Source organism: Hyperolius riggenbachi, chromosome 11 (assembly GCF_040937935.1).
Source record: "Hyperolius riggenbachi isolate aHypRig1 chromosome 11, aHypRig1.pri, whole genome shotgun sequence".
NCBI classification, from domain to species: Eukaryota; Metazoa; Chordata; class Amphibia; order Anura; family Hyperoliidae; genus Hyperolius; species Hyperolius riggenbachi.
The window spans coordinates 168,166,675-168,188,644 of NC_090656.1; the positions used below are offsets into that span (position 1 = coordinate 168,166,675).

Consider the following 21,970-nt stretch of genomic DNA (forward strand, 5'->3'; position numbering starts at 1 on the left):
TGTCCTCGCCAGTGAGTTAGTCACTGGTGAGGGATCCTCTGCTAGTATCACCTGCTCCTCAGGTGATCAGTAGCTTCATTACAGTCTGAATCACCTGCTCCTCAGGTGATCGGCAGCTTCAGTACAGTCTGAATCACCTGCTCCTCAGGTGGTCAGTAGCTGCAGTACAGTCTGAATCATCTGCTCCTCAGGTGGTCCATAGCTGCAGTACAGTCTGAATCACCTGCTCCTCAGGTGGTCGGTAGCTGCAGTACAGTCTTAATCACCTGCTCCTCAGGTGAATAGTCACTACAATATTATCTCCTCTGCCTGCTCCTCAGGTAGTAGTGGCTTCAGTATAGTCTGAATCCCCCGCTCCTTGGTTGATCAGTACACTTGTTCAGTATATTTGTACCCGCTCCTCTGGAGATCTATTACACTACTGTCTACATCTCCAGCTTGCTGGAGTTGGTTCTCATCTGTTATATTGAGATACTCCCCTCTCCCAGCTCCTCTGGGAGAACATGTATCTCTATCATTACTGTTGCACCAAGCACCTATCATTACATTGGTTGTCCTGGTTCTGGCTATACTAGTATTATTGGTGATTCTGCAGATCACACATAATCAGGTATAGCATCTGTATTATTGGTGATACTGCACATCACCAATAATCAGACTGTAAATAGTTACAGTCACCTGCACGATGTGTGACTGTATTATAACTCACTTGTCCTGGTGTGCTGCTCTGTCCGTGTCTTCATCACTACTGCCTGCCTCTCCTACATAACCCAGCACAGGTTTTCTATGCATAACATGCGGCAATTAGAGAAGAGGTAGGCAGTGAGGCTGAAGACGTAGTAGGGACGGGGCAGTGTGCCGGGACAGGTGAGCTATTACAATGCAGCCACACATCGTGTAGGAGCCCACAGGCGCAGTCGGGAAGAGACCTCGGAGTGGGTTGTTTTCAGCAGCTGGCTGGGAGGCCTCAGAGTCTGAATTTGCTGGGGGGGGGGCTGGGAGTATTGAGCCCATAGGGTACTTTTGCCCCGGGTTCCCTGTGCCGCTTAAACCGGCCTTGACTACCTGTTATTACATATAAGTGAAAATTACACCGTTTGAGAAACTAGGTACTAAAAGCCTTACAATGAGAACGATGACCGTGTGAGCTGCTTGGGGCCACAAAAACCTTAGCAGCACCCCTGCTTATAAACACAGGTGGGTGAAACTACAAAGCTCAACAATCAAAGAGCATTAAGCAAAGAAGCAAATAAGGGCCATTGACTGCATTTTCCCACAAGCACAATTCTGTATTCGCAAATTTTGTATTCTTTTTTAAATGAACATTCATGCACATTTCTGCAATCTTTATATGCGTTTGTGTGCAAAAATTCACATTGTGATTTTTCAGTAAATATCAATAAATTATTAACTTCAAAACCGCATGAAAATGTATTTTTATGCAGATTTAACAGCTTCCTGGTCAGCACACAGTTAAACTGTAATACCACCCACTTGAGCCATTGGGAAACATGGACATTACCTTGCACATTCAGTTGTAACTGACAGCTGCTGATATATAACTGACAGCAACTGGTATATTTCAGTTCTGACAAAATATTGTCAGAACTGGAAGGGATCACTATAAGAAGAAAATGGCGAGCTTCTGAGAGGAACTGAGGGTGAGGTTAGTATGTAATATTCATTTGCAGCTATGTCATGTGTTTATTTTAAATAATTTTCCTCACTTAAGGTTCCCTTTAAAGAGAATCTGTATTGTTAAAATCGCACAAAAGTAAACATACCAGTGCGTTAGGGGACATCTCCTATTCCCCTCTGTCACAATTTTGCCGCTCCCCGCCGCATTAAAAGTGGTCAAAAACAGTTTTTAAAAGTTTGTTTATAAACAAACAAAATTGCCACCAAAGCCGGAAGTAGGTTGATGTACAGTATGTCCACACATGGAAAATACATCCATACACAAGCAGGCTGTATACAGCCTTCCTTTTGAATCTCAATATATCATTTGTGTGTTTACCCCTGCAGCTCTCATCCACTGAAGAGTTACAGGCTGATTGTTTCTTCCTGCAGACAGCTCTGCCCGGTGTTTGTAATTCCTCAGCATGTGACAGCCCAGGCAGCCAGCTCCTTTCACAACCTAACAGAGGATGATTTATCCAGCTTGTAAAAGATAAGAGAGCAGAAAGGCTGCCTAATGTAAATAACACACACAGGAGTGTGCATAGAGGGGGCCTGGAGGGGGGCGTGCATAACAGATCACAGAACACTGAAGAGTTGGCAGCCTTCCAGACACAGGGCGACAAATCCGACAGGGGAAAGATAAGTTGATTTATTACAGAGATGGTGAAAGTATAAAGTGCTGCAGTAAGCCAGAGCATATTAGAATATGTTTAGGAACTTGTAGGATGGTAGAAAACAGGATGAAATTTTTGTTAGATTCTCTTTAAGTGGTATTTCAAAGGAGGCTTTGAGAAAGGGTAAAAACTATTTCAAATTAGTTGTAATTAGAGGACAATGCATTATAGACTTATCTACACAACAAGAGGCTAAAAAAAACACTTAAAACACTTAAAAGGGCATGATGGTGCAAAACTTTAACATTTAAAATTAATATTTACACCTCAATATAATACGTGCATTTGTCCCGGAGTAAATGCTATATACATTTTTCATTTTCTATGTATCTGTCACTTACAGTAGGCATTATAAGCAGTCGATTCTGAACCTCCTATCCTCCTCCTGGGGGATTCTCATGGTTTCTTTTATTTTAGAAAGCACTCTTTGCTTGGCAGTTACTATGTCCAACTGCCAGAATAATGTGCAAGAATGTGAGCAGGCTAGCTAGATCCTTGTAAAGAGCATCTTCACTGAATGTTTTTGAAACTATTAAAAGAAACTAAGAATCCTCCATGAGGAGATCGACTAATCCATAACTTATTGGCCGAGGATCAGAGCTGTCAGGTCATAATATCTATTGTAAGTGACAGGTACACAGGAAGTAAAAAAACGATGTAGTTAATTTTATCTGAGAAAAGTGTGTGTATATTTACGTTTAAATTTTACCCTTTTTTGCCATATTGCCCCTTCAAAATATTACAGTGATAGTGATATATTTTTGGTGCCTCCTATTGTATAGATGTCACCTTTGCTTCAGAAGTTGAAATCTGAGTAGGGACAGGTGTGTTCTTACCTCTAGCAGCTTAAAGTGGATCCGAGGTGAACTTTAACTCATTGCATAATTGTGTTCCTTTCCTATTGTTTATAGGGCATTCCTCAAGTCAAATAGTTTTTTGTTTTAATACTCTAATTCCCTATAAACTAAATAAACCATGCCCACAGGTTTTCAGAGAGCCTTGGCAGTAGCAAGGGCTCATGGGAGTTAAGTCTGGGCAAGAGGAGGAGGAGGTGTTGCTAGCCATTGATTTCAGAGGCAGAGGGGAGGAGGAGAGGGGATTAGGCTGAGTGGTGAAGTGGCAGATTAGCTTACCTCTGTGTAATGTTTACAAACAACATGGCTACTGTCATTGTATCACAGGAAGTAATAATCATTTTCTATTAAAGCTGTTTGCAGCTAGATTTGCTGTGTAAAATATCTAAACTTTAGATAAGATATATAGACAAGTTACTTGTTATAGTTAGCTTTTTTATCTCGGATCTGCTTTAAGTAGTGGTTTCATCTCGGATCTGCTTTAAGTAGTGGTTACCTCAAGGTAGCCCATCTTTGTGAGTATATTATTACCATACTCTAGCCTGCTACTGTAATACTGGATTGGCCCCAAGTATTTCTTTGGTATTGTGTTTATTAAGGCTCACCAGATTCCAATGTTCTTCTTTAAAAAGAAAATAGAGCTTTGCAACTTTTTTCACAGAAACAGTAGCAGAAATTGACTTTCATTTTAAACCTGTCATGAGAGAACTACAGTATGTAGGCTGCTGACCCCCATTAGATACTAGGGCTTGAACGACAAAAAAGTTAAAACCGAGAGCCCAATCTAACGTAGTATTTTTGGTGTACAATTGGCAAAAATGTATGGATGAAATATACTCCTCGCAGGCAACCACTGATTTGGCAGGTGGGGAGAATTAGAACCTGACCCCACTCAGGTATAAAAATGTCGCTCTCTGTAGACAGAAGATAGATGGGGAAAACACCCCGCCACTAAAGGGTGGACTAGATATGTAATAAACACGAAGATAACAGAGGCGCCAATCAAGGATAAAATAGAAATCCTATGGCTATTTTCTTGATCACGTTGGTGTTCTCCACACACAATTGCCTGATGAAGCGGTATGTTGGCCCGTGAAACGCGTTGCATCATATCTGGAGAATTGTTTTAATAAATATCATTGTTATTCTTATAACGGCTCATTTTGCCTGATCACTGTTTACCTGAGGGAGGTGAGTCCACCCACTTCCTTCCTTTTAGACGGCTTTTAATCTATTTTATCCTTGATTGGCGCCTCTGTTATCTTCGTGTTTATTACCCATTAGATACTAATTTCCTGACTGTAATGTGAACACTCAGGAAATACTTTTTTCAAAATCACTCTCCTGGAATGAATATACCAATCCGACTTCCCTGATCTGCATGTTTGTTCCAGATGCAAACATTTTACATTGCAGCCACAGGATCAGCATTAAAGCCAGCACTGCATTGCTAGAGTGAGGGCTATGGCACTCCGGGGGCTCTGTGGCAGGGACATTGTAATGCAGCAACAAGTTGTAATCAACTGCATTAAATAACATGAGCAGCAGCTGCCTGGAAACATATCTCAGTGTTGTCACAACTACAAGCTAAGTCTATCATGCAACAGACCTGGGGAGAGGAGGGTGACACCAAGCCCATGTACAAAACAATCATTAGTCCACATCTGCAATGTATATGCATACTTAGATTAAAAAGTAAAAAAAAAAAAAAGAACCTACCCCTAAGGTGTGTCAATCAGATTACTACTAGGTCAAGTATTGCATGGAGTAGTGGATAGCACTCTTGCCTTGCAGTGTTGGGTCTCAGCCAGGGCACTATCTGCACAGACTTTGAATGTTCTCCCTGTGCCTGCATGGGTTTCCTCCATGTGCTCCGGTTTCCTCCCACATCCCAAAAACGAACAGATAAATTGACTTCCCCCCTTAACTGGCCGAAGACTAGAAAGGGCATATGACTTCGGTAGGGATTAGAATGTGAGCCCCTAAAAGGGACAGTTAGTGACAAAACTATATATAGTACTCTGTACAGCGCTGCAGAAGATGTTGTCAAAACATAAATACTAAATAGTAATGAAAAATAATAATAGTACCATGCAGAGGTGAATCACTAATTCATTTTTATGATCACTACCTATTTAAACATAATTTATCAGGCCAGGTTTAGGGTTCATTGTACATTGAGCTTATGAAAAAACAACTTATTTCTGACAATGAACTGTTTCAGTTTCAGGGTACATACAGAAGAGTAAGTAAAAATACTGTGAGCTATCCCTTTTCTGTACATAGTACTAACATCGGCAGAAAGATGGGAGCTCTCACACATCAAAAACAGCAGCCAGAAATCTATTAGAAAAAAAAACTGGTAGTACTATGTTGCGTACTATGGTAGGAATTTATAGCACTACAAGAGGAGGACTCCTTAAAAAGGCATTGTCAGCCACAAAATCCAATTCCATTTAAACACTGCAAAGTGTTTGTAATGCTGTCAGGAATCTCACCCTGCAGTGCAAGCTCTCCAATCTATTCAGAATGTCTATCCTGTAATTATCTTATCTCAGTCAGCTGAGCTCTATTGTCTTGCCGATGCCAAAGACAGAGAGAGAGGGAAGCTTGTCATCTCCCCTCCCACATTCCTGCTCCTCTCTGACTGGTCTGAGCACACTTCAGTGTGACAGGTTGAGGCTGCAATATGATCCTGTGCTCACAAGTGGTTACAAGCAAGCTAGCTATGGCACTGCAGATTGGAGGAGAAAAGAATAAAACTTATGGAAGGAAATTACATCAGAATTTGGCTTCACTCTGAGAGAAAACGATATGGCCCCTGCCAGGAACAAAATTCTCTTCATTTACTATATAAAATTCACTGAAATCAAAATCTGGATAGTACAATACATCTGTTTTGTAAGTAGATAAAGTATTTATCTACTTATATGGGCATAGTATGGCTGATCCTCCTGCTTTAAAGCATACCTGAACTGAGAGCCTCAGTGTGCGGGATATAGTGGCTGCCATACTTATTTCCTTTTACTAGTTTCCTGGCAGTCCTGGTGATCTCTTTGGCCGCACTAGTGTCTGTCACACACCTGAAACAAACATGCAGCTAATCCATTCAGACATCAGTCAGGGCACCTGATCTGCACGCCTGTTCAGGGTCTATGGCTAAGAGTATTAGAGACAGAGGCTCAGCAAGTCAGCCTTGAAACCTGCATAGGGCAGCACAGTGGTGTAGTGGTTAGCGCTCTTGCCTTGCAGCGCTGGGTCTCCGATTTGAATCCTAGCCAGGTCAACATCTGCAAGGAGTTTGTATGTTCTCCCTGTGTCTGTGTGGGTTTTCTCTGGGCACTCCAGTTTCCTCCCACATCCCAAAAACATACAGATAAGTTAATTGGCTTCCCACTAGATATGTGCACTACACAATACATACATAGACATATGACTATGGTAGGGAGTAGATTGTGAGCCCCTCTGAGGGACAGTTAGTGACAAGAGAGTATACTCTGTGCAGCGCTGCACAATATGTTGGCGCTATATATTTAAATAAATAAAATAAATACATTGTTTAAAAGGAAAGAAATATGTAGGCCTTCCTCAGTTCAGGTGTGCAAAACAATGGCAAATCTAACTGAATTGAAACGATCGAAACGATCCTGATCGGACATGTCGGATTTAATCGGATCGTAAATAGAATCGTAATCGAATCGTACAAAGAATCGTATTGTGTAGATGAGGCTTTAAAGCAGAGTTCCCCAACCCTGTCCTTAAGGCCCACCAACAGTGCATGTTTTGTGGAAATCCAGTTAGTTAATCAGCTCTGCAGAGATACTAATTACCTCACCTGTGAATGTTTGTGGGTTTCCTGCAAAACATGTACTGTTGGTGGGCCTTGAAGACAGGGTTGGGGATGTCTGCTTTAAAGGAAAGATGTAGGGGCTGGAGGAAGCCCCATGTAAGAAGATCTTTTTATCCAGCTTGCACCTTCCCTTTCAGTAAAAGTTAAAGGTGAACAGGCCTCTCATGCATATGCCAGTACGCCAGTAAAAACAGATCTGAAGCAAATATTGCGTTGGGCCTTGTGACTCACTATTTACATTGCCAGATTTAGACTTCTGACATGCATCTATAGTCATGATTAAGCATCTTTTAATCAGCAGTGAACCTTTGTTTTAAGCCATCCCCTCTCCACGCAGCAACTAGAAGGTTAAAAAGAGCAGCACATTAAAATAATACCAGTTTAATTAATCTAATTAGAATCTGGTGTTTTGTGCAAACATTGGGAGAAGCGTTTGAAACACAAAATATCAAAGTGTTTTAATTGGCCTCGTCAGCATATGATGAACGCTGCCTGTTCCTCGCACCGTCTCCGGGGGCACCTGTAAAAAGGTGGAAGCGGGCTGCATGTTACAGCAGACATTACACTGTGTTAATAATGGCCCTGTCCCTCTAATAAAAAGAAGAAATGTTGTTGTTATAGTAATTAAGCTTGCAAAGATTTTCGGAGAAGGCAAATTAGATTTATTTGCTCATCATCCTCTTGCTGATGAAGCATCCAGTATATGGGAGCGGCTCTAATTAACCCTAATTTAGATGATGTGCACTTTTGGATAAGCAGCTCCCTGTGCAGGCTCTTTTGTAAATGGTACACAAATGATATAATAATTTGCACTTTAAAAGTTTTTTTTCTCTATTTAAGCTCTAACCTAAACTCCTTTCTTTGTGCTGAAGCATTTTACACCAAAGACAATTAAGATAAACACACTGCAATAAAAGACATTAAAAAGGCATTAGCTGGTAATACAGAGAGATAAGCAAAAACCCTGGCAACAGAAGAAAAAGTGTTTGTACAAGGCTTTATTCTTCAGAAAGCAATGCCTTTTATCTTAGATCAATTCCAGTATTTCTCCCAACAGGTGATATGGATGCTTCCTGCCACCAGTGGATGACTTCAAGCTCACCCAAGGCACGGTGACCTAGAACTGCAGTCCTGTACAGAGTCCCTGATGGTAGGGATGGTGCACTATATGATGACATCAAACTACAGCTATGGGCTAGGCCCCTGCTGGTAGCTGCTGATATGACAGGTGATGGATGCAAAATCCATCATAGGTGTATCTGAGGGATAAAAGGCAGAGCCAGCAAATAAAAAAAAATGGAGAGACAAAATTTAATTGAGGAAAGCTATATTCAAATGTTGTTAAAGGAGGGTGACAAGTGTCAGCAGTAATCAGGCAGAATGACGGTAGAATAAAATTAAGGGAATCTCAAACCTCTTTGGTAAGGCACTGATGCAGTGCACCGAGCAGACTCCTAAACCCTATTCAATGACACAAGGAGACACACAGGGAATGTTCCTCTGTTCAGAACTCAACTGTCAACATATGGCACAGATGTGTGTAGCCCCCCTATAGATTTCATGCCTGAAGTGGTAGCAGAGGATGGAAGCAGAAAGTGTACAGCTAAGGGAGAATGCTGGGCCGGGGTCTCGCACAGGAAGTAAGTGGGAACCAGCAGTTCATCATAACTACACAGCACCAACCTCACAACCCTTCTGTCCAAAAAATAATTCTAAGCATATAGATTTCATGTGATTTATGTACCAGCATGCCTTAACTATGGAGCTGATTCATCAAAGTAGAAAAATCCCCTCATTTTCCTCTCTCACTGATTACGCCTTTATCTTTCGCTTGTTCTTCACTCATTCATCAACAGTATTTTTTTGTGAGTGGGAAGTGAGAAGTGAAAAATGGGCTGTGGGAAACATGCGTAGTGAAAAGAAGATAGTGGTAATTATGTGGATTTAATTATGCACGCGGGTCTTTGAAGCCAGAGGGGGAGCATTTCTGTTCAATCTATAAACCTAGACAGTGAGTATGTGTTTTAAGTTAGAAAAATGCTACAATCTCATGTTCCCTTAACATGCCAATCAGAGCCTTGTCTAGTCATGCAAGCTGGGTTGCCAAGAAAGGGAGGGCACTGAGCATGTACATCCTACCCCTTCCGTCCTGTACCTACCAGACCACATAACCAGAGAGGTACCTTCCGGGGGAAGCAAAGTCCCTCACCCTTTTCACTCTTGCAAAACAATATGGTCCAATGTCTATAAGTATTTTTTGGGGGTAGTTTCAGGTACCTCTAAAAAGAAGCTGGGTAATCGTATGGATGGGGAGGTACAAGGGAGTCTCCTCACACCTTTAAAAATAGACTTTACAGATATCCACCACCACTCATGTGGATAAGTGGAGAGACAACTACAGACCTATAACTTATTCACAAAGGATTAACAATTAAAAAAAAATACATAAAACACACCACTAAAAATCCTTTATTGAATTACAGAGCAAATACATAATTATTGCCTTTAAAAAAATATTTATTAATGCCTCCAGCAGTATATTCATTGTTTAGAGGGCAAAAACAAGGGAAAAAAATAAATATATACTAAACCTGGTGCGACCATGTTTCAGGAGCATCTTGTAGATGTTCTCCCCCAATTAGTGTCCTCCTTTTCCCCCTTCTGTCCCCATTGTGTAGCCGGCTCCCCATGTGTCCACTCCCCAGTGTGTGTCCACCCCCCATGTGTCTCTGCTTCTTCCCCCCCCCCCCCCCACCCACTTCCCATGTCTCCTACTCCTCCTGTATAAGTAGAAGTGTAGCGGCAGTTGTCTTACCTAATCCAGCACACACACCAAGGACAGAGAGGACACACAGGGGACAGAAGGGGGCATATTGCAGGGAGTCCCACGACATGGTGGCGATTCGTATCGGCGGGATTTCGTAAGTCGGGCATTCCCTGCATTCGCCGTAAAAGATGCAGGGGCAAAAAGTGCATCTTCTATGGCGGCAAATACGGTGTATTAAGCCATCATCCACTGATCTACCCCGCTGCGCTACCCCATAAATTGCAAAAAATGTGCTGAAGTTTAAGTCACCAGCCACAAATATCTTATGGCCATGGAAATTATCCATGGTGTCCATTTAAATTCCTAGACCCAGATAATGTTTAAAAATTAAGAGACAACTGAAGTGAGATGAATATGGATGCTGCTATATTTACTTTCTTTCATACAATACTACCGTAGTTGCCTAGCATCCTGCTGACCTGTCGTACATCAGTAGTGTCTGAATCACACACATGTAACAAGCATGTGGCAAATGCAGTCTAACTTCAGTTAAATATCTGATCTGCACGCTTGTTCAGTCTATAACTAAAAGTAGACAGTCAGGCAATTTTCATTGTTTAAAAATAAGTAAATATGGCAGCTTCCAGATCCCTTTCATTTCAGAAGTCCTTTAAAGGAACAGTACAAGATTATAAAAAAAAATGTGATGGGGGCGCTAGGGGCTTAGGGTTCCTTCAAACAATCTCTTGTCCAGGAATGCAGGCAGGCCAGGGCAAAGGACCTTGTTACATGATGGAGTACCATGGAACGAGAGGTGCCTTAGTCTCCATCCTTTGTAAAGCACCTTTGCCCAATGCTTGGGTCCTAACTTAACTCCCCTTAACTTTCCTAGCCTTCGTGACATCTGTGAGGGAAACAGGTAGGGCCAGATTCCACTAGGAGCCGTGGCCATTTCTGATTTGGCTGCGGCTCCCGTTGTGCTGTGAAGAGGCAGCCTGAATCCCTAAGCCAGTGGTTCCCAACCCATGTGCCGCGACACATACATGTGTCACGGCAGCTTCCGGTATGTGTCGCGGCTCTCTCGGAGGAGGGCAGCGCAGTGGAGGGAGAGCTGTGGGCAGCGGCGGAGAAGGGTGCCATCTCCCCCCCTTCTCTCACCTTAGGGTGCTCTGCCTCCCTTGCTCTCCCCTCCTATACTAAGTGTGGCGGCGCTTGGCAGCGGGCGGGACTTACCTTCCGTGTCGCTCCAAGCGCCGGCCGGAAGTTCTGGTTCTGCAGCCGTTGCTCTGGTCTGGATCAGGCCAGAGTAGTGGCAAATCATCCCGCGCCGGCGACGAGACCAGACGGAGACACGGAAGGTAAGTTCCGCCCCTCTGCCGGCCACCGCACTTCGTTCTGGAGGAAAGAGCGAGGGAGGGAGAGCACCCTGAGGTGCCGCTCTCCTTCCCTCGCTCTCTCCTCCCGGGGAGGGGGGGGGCACCTGGCTACATATACTGGGCACATATATCCCTGGCTACATATACCTCTGGCTACATATACTGGGGACATATACCCCTGGCTACATATACTGGGCACATATATCCCTGGCTACATATACTGGGCACATATACCTCTGGCTACATATACTGGGCACATATACCTCTGGCTACATATACTGGGGACATATACCCCTGGCTACATATACTGGGCATATATACCTCTGGCTACATATACTGGGCACATATACCTCTGGCTACATATACTGGGCACATATACCACTGGCTACATATACTGGGCACATATACCTCTGGCTACATATACTGGGCACATATACCTCTGGCTACATATACTGGGGACATATACCCCTGGCTACATATACTGGGCACATATACCTCTGGCTACATATACTGGGCACATATACCTAAGGCTACATATACTGGGCACATATACCCCTGGCTACATATACTGGGCACATATACCCCTGGCTACATATACTGGGCACATATACCCCTGGCTACATATACTGGGCACATATACCCCTGGCTACATATACTGGGCACATATACCTCTGGCTACATATACTGGGGACATATACACCTGCCTACATATACTGGGGACATATACCCCTGGCTACATATACTGGGCACATATATCCCTGGCTACATATACTGGGCACATATACCTCTGGCTACATTTACTGGGCACATATACCTCTGGCTACATATACTGGGGACATATACCCCTGGCTACATATACTGGGCATATATACCTCTGGCTACATATACTGGGCACATATACCTCTGGCTGCATATACTGGGCACATATACCACTGGCTACATATACCGGGCCCATATACCTCTGGCTACATATACTGGGCACATATACCTCTGGCTACATATACTGGGGACATATACCCCTGGCTACATATACTGGGCACATATACCCCTGGCTACATATACTGGGCACATATACCCCTGGCTACATATACTGGGCACATATACACCTGGTTACATATACCTCTGGCTACATATACTGGGCACATATACCCCTGGCTACATATACTGGGGACATATACCCCTGGCTACATATACTGGGCATATATACCTCTGGCTACATATACTGGGCACATATACCCCTGGCTACATATATTGGGGACATATACCCCTGGCTACATATACTGGGCACATATACCCCTGCCTACATATACTGGGTACATATACCCCTGGCTACATATACTAGGCACATACAGTATACCCCTGGCTACATATAATGGGCACATATACCTCTGGCTACATATACTGGGCACATATACACCTGCCTACATATACTGGGCACATATACCCCTGGCTACATATACTGGGCACATACCCCTGGCTACATATACTGGGCACATATATCCCTGGCTACATATACTGGGCACATATATCCCTGGCTACATATACTGGGGACAACTGGCTGTTTGTCATTATGTACATTTACTGGTGAAAAGCTGTCTCTTATTATGTGCATTTACTGGTGAAAAGCTGTCTCTTATGTGCATTTACTGGTGAAAAGCTGTCTCTTTTTATGTGCATTTACTGGTGAAAAGCTGTCTCTTATTATGTGCATTTACTGGGAAAACGCTGTCTCTCATTACGTGCATTTACTGGTGAAAGGCTGTCTGTCATTACCTGCATTTACTGGTGAAACGCTGTCTCTTATGTGCATTTAGTGGGGAATCGCTGTCTCTCATTACATGCATTTAGTCTACGTGTCACGGAGATCTGAACGTTTGGTTTGATGTGTCACGACTCCAAAAAGGTTGGGAACCACTGCCCTAAGCCATGCCATGCAGAAATCTGCAGCACACTGTCCAGGATTGCACAGTAGTGCGATCTAAATGGCAAAGTCATTAAAAAGTTTGGCAGCGTTTCCCCACCTCTCTCGTCTGTGGGGAAATGCTGCAGTTTCAGGACAAATTCAGCCCTAGTGGAAACGGCCCCTTTGTGAGTGAAATTCTACCCAGAGATCCTGTTTTAGGTGGCGGTAGGCTAGAATGTAAATATGGAAGGTCCCTGATGACGGGAACAGAGGGACAGCACTAAAAGAAGATAAAGGTGTTAGCTCTTCCCCAAATTTAAAAAAATGATTTTGTTAATTGCTGGCTCATTTACCTTAGGGTTACAAGGGCAATGTTTAATCCTTTAATACTGCGTTTCAATCTTGCGCAATCAGTCGCTTTCTTTTAATCACGTAGGTTAACATGAGAGATAAACGATTTCAAACAAACAATATTTTCCTTAATCACACACTGCCATGATTTACAGAATTAACCTTCTCTAATTTTCGTAATAGACCTCCAAATAATTTACCCACTTACAGTAAATACATAAGATTAATCTCCCAAATACTTCATGCAATAGTAAAAGAGTGATTTTATCTCAATTTTCTTTAAAAAAAATCTCCAAAATCAAAACTTTTTGGTCCCATTAAGGGTCCATTCACACTTGAGCGAAAACCCCTTAGCACATGGTTTGCTATAGCAGTGTTCTTACTGCCATGATCGTGGGCATTTTACGATTAGCAATAATTTCAAATGCGTTACATGCAGCGTTTTAGCGGCGATTCTTGAGCGATCGCGTTTATAGAACCACTAATCATGATTGCTCCCAAAACGCTACAGTGTCCAGTGATTTTTCGCCGTTAATTGCGGAAAAATCACTCCCACAAAAAGCTAGCGGTAGTCGCTAGCGTTTTGCAATTTTAGGTGTGAATGGGGCCTTATGGTCATTAGTTGGGCATGGCTTAGATCATTAAAGGGAACTATTGCTAGCAATGGTGGAGCAAACAGCTTCACTACTGGTACAGATTACCAAACTATCACGCTAACAGGCTGCTTGCAGGTTCCTAAAACCAATAGAAGGTTTTCAGTTTTTACCAAAGAACAGATTTTTCTTTTTTCTAACTGGGGCGCACGACTATATTATCTTACTTGAAAAAAAAATTAGAAATGACATGTTAAAGAGGAACTGCAGTGAAAATAACATAATGAATAAAATTGCAATTTTTAAAAAATATTTAAAAATGATTTAGTCATGTTTGCACACTGTAAAAATCTTTCCACTCCCTGATTTACATTCTGAAATGTATCACAGGTGGTGACATCTTTAGTCCTGTCAGGTGCAGCTGTGCCGAATATTTGTTTCTGAGAATTCCGAAGCCAGTGAAAATTATGTCTGGTCTCCCATAATGCTCTGGGAGGAGAATCCTGCATAGCTAAACAGTCTAGGCTAAGCATCACGGGGAGGGGGAGGCCTACATATATAGATATAGAAAGTGTTCTGATGCTGAAACCAGGAAAACTACTGTTAAAGTGGGGATTCTGAATAATTTACTGCATTCTACTGTATATCTCTACAAAGCCCCTTTAGTACTCTTTGAACACTGTATCATCCTCACCTTTTTAAGCCACTTACAATCGTATGCCTCTGTCAGACCTGGACATGCACACATGAGTGCTTGGGTGGATGCAGATTCCTCTACCAGGATGGTTTTTGATGGTGGGACAAAACCAGTTTATGAGGAAGAAAATCACAAACCTAAGAGGAAGAAACAAACCTATTTGTGTTGGGATTTAAGCTAACAAGCCAACTGTTTGTCTCTAAGAACAATCTAAAGCTGGACACACACTGGTCGATATCTATGAATAGCTACAGGCAGATTGGATACATTCAATTAGCGGTGGTTCTGCAATTCACCTAGCTGTACAAACCCACGCATAGCAGTGGGTACGATTGGAAATTAATAGAAAATCTGATTTAGTACTGTGACTCTGATAAAAGTGGGATTTAGGACTGTGACTCGGATATCTGTTCTACAGTAAGTAGTATCCATGAGCAACCAGCATAAAAGTACACCAAGACATAATGGACCATATGCAGTTCGAGATGATAAGAAGCTTGCATTGTGTGAGCTTCTTACCACCTGACAGTGTGATGTCTGAGCGAGAAAAGCCTTAGGCAAATAATAGCTATTCACCGAAGCGATACACCTCTGTGTCGAGCAATGTGGAGCGAGGGTTTGTCCAACACCAGAGCACTCATGCCTTTCTCCCCAGGGGATTTGCATGCACAGAGCCACAAAATTCCCTGCCACTCACCCGACACTCGCTGCTACATCCTGGCACTCATATTCTACGTCGTCTTTAACTAAACTGCTGAGACCGCCACTGCCCCCCTCCTCCGCTTCTGACTAGTAATAGGGAACTCTGGAGCCACGGCAAAGCATTTTATAGCTCCTGCCGGGGCTCCCGATTGTTCCACTGTGTGGACCAATGAGAATCATTTTAGGATTAGGAGGATTCTCATTGGTCCATCTAGTGGACCAATGGGGCGTCCCAGCAGGAGCTATGAACATGCTTTTCCCCTTGTCCATGATATGGACATCGAATCTGTAGGAGAGGGGGATGCTTTGTTGCCCTTCTCTTACAGAGACCCTCATATCATGTACCATGTGGGCTGGTATGGTTAGTATGGTGGAGCCCCATGCATGATGACTCAGCATTTTGGCTATACCAGCCTGCATGGGTGAGAATGGGTTAAGTAAAGCATTAGAGGAAGAAGAGGTCTGATGTGTGGAAGAAGAACACTTGGGGCCATATTCGAGGAGATAAGAAGCTGAAAACATGCGAGCTTCTTATCTCCTCACATCGCTCAGGATTTACCGGCAAATTCAATTGCCAGTTTCACCTGAGCGATGTCTTTGCGTAAAGGAGCATAACTCAGGCGAATACTAGGTATTCGCTGAGCAATGCTCCTGTGTGGCCAGCGATGTGGAGCCAGGCATTACTGCTGGGGAGCTGTCCTTCAGCACCACACCACTGCAGCCTCGCTCCCCGTGAGATGCGCGCATCGTCGCAAAGCTCTTACCCGCCGCCCGTCGCCTCCTGCCGCTCGTCGCTGCTGGGAAATTCTGAAAAAACATACGTCCATCGTTCCGGCTCGCCGCATGTCCCACGCCGCTCCTCCGCTTATCTCAGTCTCTGTGAGTATTCTTGCCGGGCGCAAAGTATCTTTGAGTCTCCCGCCGGGGCTTCCCATTCATCCACTAGGTGGCCCAATGAGAATCATCCTGATTCTCATTGGTCCAATTAGAATCAGGATGATTCTCATTGGGCCACCTAGTGGATGAATGGGAAACCCCGGCGGGAGACTCAAAGATGCTCTGTGACCGGCAAGAATACTCACAGAGACTGAGATGAGCGGAGGAGCGGCGTGGGACATGCGGCGAACGATGGAGGTATGTTTTTTTGTTACATTTTAAATAGGTAAGGAGTCAAAGCGGACTCCTTTACCTATTTAAATCCCTGGCATCTGGGATTTTCTTAGTAAAGGAGGCTCCCAGATGCCAAAAACAGCCCGCAGACACCGGCGATAGGTCTTTTCGCCTGCTCAGAGCAGGTGAAAAGTTAGCACCTATGTTTGTCGGAAAGCATCGCTTCCCGGGGGGTGCAAAATGCAATTGCATAGGGGGAAAGGAACTTGCTGGGCTATTATATCGCCCAAGCGAGTTCTTTTCCGCCCTGGGGGGTGTTAAATGCAATTGCATTAGGCGACCTTGCTGACGCCTAATTTAAGAACTCGCCAGCACTTAGCGCTGGCGAGTTTGGTAATTGCATAGGGCCCTTGGAGTCTGTTAAGCAGTATATGGCTGATAAGAAGATCCAGCTGGACCATCTACCTTACTCACCAGACTTTGCTTTATGCAACTTTAGCTAAAGTTGAAAATGCATAAAAGAGCATCCATTTTCAGACAGTGGATGAGGTAAAGGAGAAGCAGATAACACCTGATAGGTTTGATTCACTATACCATGATAAGTCATATCATGGCCGTTTTTATGCACATTTTCGCATTTGTGCACGATCGCGACTTTGCACGCGCAACTGCGAATTAGCGAACGTAATCGCAACTTTTGGTGCAAAACTATATCGTTTTCATGCGAAATTCACAATTACGCTCGAAAATTTGCAATTACATGCAATCATTCGCGATTGCGCGTGCAAATTCGCAATTGCGTGCAAAATGCGCAAAAATGGCTGTGATATGACTTATCACGGTTTAGTGAATCAAGCCCCATCACCTTATGCACTTTTTTTTTAGCAATGGAAAATGTGTAAACAATAATATATAAATAGAAGAGAGCAGTATATTGAAGTGAGTAACAATCAAGCTGTACTAATAAACCAAAGTTTTGCAACCAGTGTCATTATTTAAAATGGAATAAAACGCTGACATAAAATTTAATAAAAATGTGTCTTCCTACTTTTTATTACTCATACAGTTACCATATTTGCTTTGGTGTACAAGTAATATTGTCTGTTTACAAATTACAAATTCCCAAAGTACAGTTTATTTACTCTAAAAACTGCCATTGCATTTTATTCATAGCTGCTGTAATTCTAGTATCCATAGCTGCTGTAATCTTTTAGTGATAATTTCTCAACTGTGTGCATGTTTGAGGCAGAGAAAGCTCCTTTTCAGCACAGCTTAGACTGTAACAACATTGAAATGTAAACAAAAGATGTTATCAACTCTTCTGATGTGGATCAGAAGCTGAACAAGCTTTCCACTGTAGAGCAAAGTGCTGTGTTTAAAGCGGACCCAAACCAAACATTTTTTTAATTTATAAGATTTAGTTGCACCTCTCTGACACATACAAAGATAAATAAACACTCCTTCAAGCCTATGAGCATTTCACCCATCTCTTTTCATAACTAGGGTTATACAGGTGGCAGCCATTAGCAATTCCTCCTTTGCTGGACACCATCTACTTCACCAGTTTGCCGGATTCTGTCCCGGCAATTTGAAAGGAAGGGAGGGGTTTCTCCAATAAATGTAAAATATTTTATATTTGTCATCATGCAGCTGAAAAAAGGCTGCTATTTATTATTATAATTTAGAAAATAGATTTCATTTCTGAAATCTTGTATTTTTAATTTGGGTCCACTTTAACTGTTTGAATGCTGTTCTGCTACATTTTTGTGGTAGTAGGTTTAAGGCTGTATGTAATCTTTTAGAGCAGAAAAGAAATGCTGAGTTTCAGACCACTTTAATAGCTACACCTCGTAAATAACAGCATTTAGACATGCTGGTGTTAAAAGTAAACATGTAATTCACTTAATAAACAATTGGACTCATCTAGAAAAGTAAGATACTTAAGGTAGCCATACATCAGGTGACTTGGTGGCCGATCAACCATCCTATTCAATTATTATAATTGGATGAAAATCGGTGTTGCCAAGAGCATGCTCGATCGACGATGCAACCAAATTTGGGCTGAATTTGATCGCATGTATCGATCGAAAATGCTGCAAGATGTAGGGCCGACTTACTCAAATCATGTGTGCGGCGCTAACGGAGTACGATATCGGGACGAGCAACAAATGCGACGTGCAGTAGACTGTACCTGTCAATCGCTGGCTCCGGACTCCATCCGCAGACATGCACCTCCCGTGGTTGCTGGCATAACGTGGGTGCATGTGACATCACTCATGCGCCCACATACACCACGAGGGAACATTTTACATTGGGGGGACAGCGCGGGAGGCAGCCGTCAGAAGGCCAATTCCCCAGAGTTTTTATGATGAAATCAATTGGGAATCCATCTGAGGTGTATGGACAGGCCACAGATCTCTCTCCAATCAGTTGCCTTGGTCAATCTGCCCATACATTTTATGATGTATGGACACCTTAAGGCTCATACGCAATTCACTTTTTCTCCAAAGTTTTCTCCTTGGTGATCATTTTTCATCCTTTCCTAAAAATATATTTTTAGCATTTTGCAATTAGAAGAAGTTCCAAAAATAGTAGTAGAAAAAGTTCTATCAAAATGATTTTGTGTATTTTCTTGATTGCTGGGACATTAGAGCGCATTTTATTGGCAAGGTGTGAAAATATCAACTTGGAGAAAACTAAGAAGAAAAAGTAAGTTGCATATGGGCCTAAATCTAGATGATATAGAGGACAATTTTATTTTCAACATGTATGAAAAAAACTTAAAAGAAAAAAAAAAAGAAAAAGAAAAAGTCTACTTGAAAGAGTTCAGTAATCCCAGCATGGCAAGATCCCATTGCGAATATTCTCCATTGTAAGCCTAGGTATTATTGTGTCCACAGACCATGTCTCCTCTAATAAGTCCAATATACATTAACACACTCCCTAACCCCCTCTATAAAGGAAATGAACAAATAAATAAATAAGTGCTGCCCTGTGTTAATTTGAAACGACTACTCATGGGGTGGTTTCCAACTGGCACAGCAGCCTTACCCAGTACGAAGCTGACTTACTGAAAGCCATTTCACAATGCACCCAATTAAACTGAAGCTTTAATTTTCACAAGTCCAATCAAAGTGAAACGCCAGGTAACAACACAGTGGATAACTTCAAGATGAACAATAATTAGCACTTAAGATTACAAAGATCAATTAAGTTACGAATGGCTTCTCCGTATGATTACAGTGGGCACTCTTGTGGTGACAATGGTAAAATTAAAGCTAGGTAACAGGTGAAGATCTCAGAAGGTTTAAAGAAACTTCTCAGCAGGGTAGAGCTAAGCACTAAAAGTCAGTCATTTTTATTACCAGTCTTGTCAACAATGTTGCTTTTCTTCCACCAGGAATGTCCAGGAAACTTCAAAAGAAGTGGGATGGTGGTATATTCCACTATGCTCTGGTCTAAAACAGGTATACAGTGAGGTCTAAAGGTGGCCACTAACGGTCCAATTTCTAGTGAAAAATCGTTCGAGCGATCAGAAATTCTGATCGGACGAAAAATCGTTCACTACACCATCAACTAACCAATCATTGCTTCCTATCTATCCCGACCACCAAGAAAATCCAAATTTTCGTTCGACGAAAATTCATCCGGGCGACATTTTTTTCACTTGTTCATAATCCATTGTGTCCACCAATGGAGATTATTTACAACCAATCCGATCAGAATTTCTGATCGCGCAAACGATTTTTCGCTAGAAACTGGACCGTTAGTGGTGTTCTGTGTCTCTTTTACCCCAAATATTTATCCTCTCAATTTGACTGTACTACCATACAACATATAGCAAGTTAGGTAAAAAGTAGTATCCCCTAATGTAGGCAGTGTGGTGGCTAAGTGGCTAGTACTCTCACCAGGCAGCAGTAGAATTTCAGTTTCTATTCTTGGGCAAGACACTACAGGTCCTTCTCAAAAAATTAGCATATTGTGATAAAGTTCATTATTTTCTGTAATGTGCTTCCATCTGCTAAAAAGCTTTATGAAGATGAAGATTTCATTTTTCAGCACGACCTGGCACCTGCTCACAGTGCCAAAACCACTGGTAAATGGTTTACTGACCATGGTATTACTGTGCTCAATTGGCCTGCCAACTCTCCTGACCTGAACCCCATAGAGAATCTGTGGGATATTGTGAAGAGAAAGTTGAGAGACGCAAGACCCAACACTCTGGATGAGCTTAAGGCCGCTATCGAAGCATCCTGGGCCTCTATAACACCTGAGCAGTGCCACAGGCTTATTGCCTCCATGCCACGCCGCATTGAAGCAGTAATTTCTGCAAAAGGATTCCCGACCAAGTATTGAGTGCATAACTGAACATAATTAGAATTTGAAGGTTGACATTTTTTGTTTTAAAAACACTTTTTTTTTTATTGGTCGGATGAAATATGCTAATTTTTTGAGGTAGGAATTTGGGGTTTTCATAAGCTGTATGCCAAAATCATCAATATTAAAACAATAAAAACAATAAAAGGCTTGAACTACTTCAGTTGTGTGTAATGAATCTAAAATATATGAAAGTCTAATGTTTAACAGTACATTACAGAAAATAATGAACTTTATCACACTATGCTAATTTTTTGAGAAGGACCTGTATGTGCATGGAGTTTGTATGCTTACACAAAGTGTGAATAGGTTGTCTACAGGAACTCTGCCCCCTTCTCCACCAAATTCCAGAGTCTGCATGGACTTACCCTGGCTTCGAGCATGTTGAACCCAGCGCAGGAGATTTAGGCGCAGCCGATGCCACCATAGACTGTAATAGGAATTACAGCTATGGCGGCGCACACAGAGTAACTTCAATGTCGTCAGAAGAAAGAGCTGAAGTTACTTTTAAAACACTGTAATCGGCTTCCAGCAATAGCTGGAAGCAGAATTGCAGCATTTCACACTATCCACGTGGACCTGGAGGGGAAATAGTACTTAACGTCGCCAGGACTTGTGCAGCAGCAGGATAAGCCATATACCGGCTGTATCCTGCACCCAAGTCTCCCGGCGGCGATTTCATGTGTATGCCCCTGGCTTACGCCAAATCGCAAAAACAACAAGTAGGTTCAACTGATTTCTCGGCGCTCCAACATTTATCCTACAGTGTTAATGTTAGACTAAAGTATTAGAGTATCTTTTTAAGAGATATTTGCCTATATGCAATTAACCTTTTCTCTGGAGTTTTCTCCTGGATGATATGTTGTCTTGTCCATTAAATGTCTTTTAAACCACCAGCAAGCAAGAAAAAACTCACCTTTTTTGGCTCTTTTTAAATGGCAAAGTGCTGAAGAGAAACTGAAAAAATAATCTCCTAGGAGAGAACTCAGGCGTGAAAGCTCATTGTATATGGGCCAGTGACATGAATTTGTTCATT

General features: G+C 42.5%; 1 protein-coding gene across 7 annotated transcripts in view; it reads right to left on the reverse strand.

Moving 5' to 3' along the window:
- Positions 1-21,970, reverse strand: part of ZNF423 (zinc finger protein 423) — a 464,204-nt gene that overhangs the window by 375,911 nt on the left and 66,323 nt on the right. For 4 of the 7 annotated variants that reach the window (XM_068261037.1, XM_068261036.1, XM_068261035.1 and 1 more), the window contains one exon: positions 14,760-14,882. The exons of the other annotated variants lie outside the window; for them this stretch is intronic. In XM_068261037.1, coding sequence (XP_068117138.1) covers positions 14,760-14,796 — 37 coding nt within the window. In that variant the 5' untranslated portion in view covers positions 14,797-14,882. The remainder of the gene's footprint in view (positions 1-14,759; positions 14,883-21,970) is intronic. 7 annotated transcript variants of the gene reach the window in all.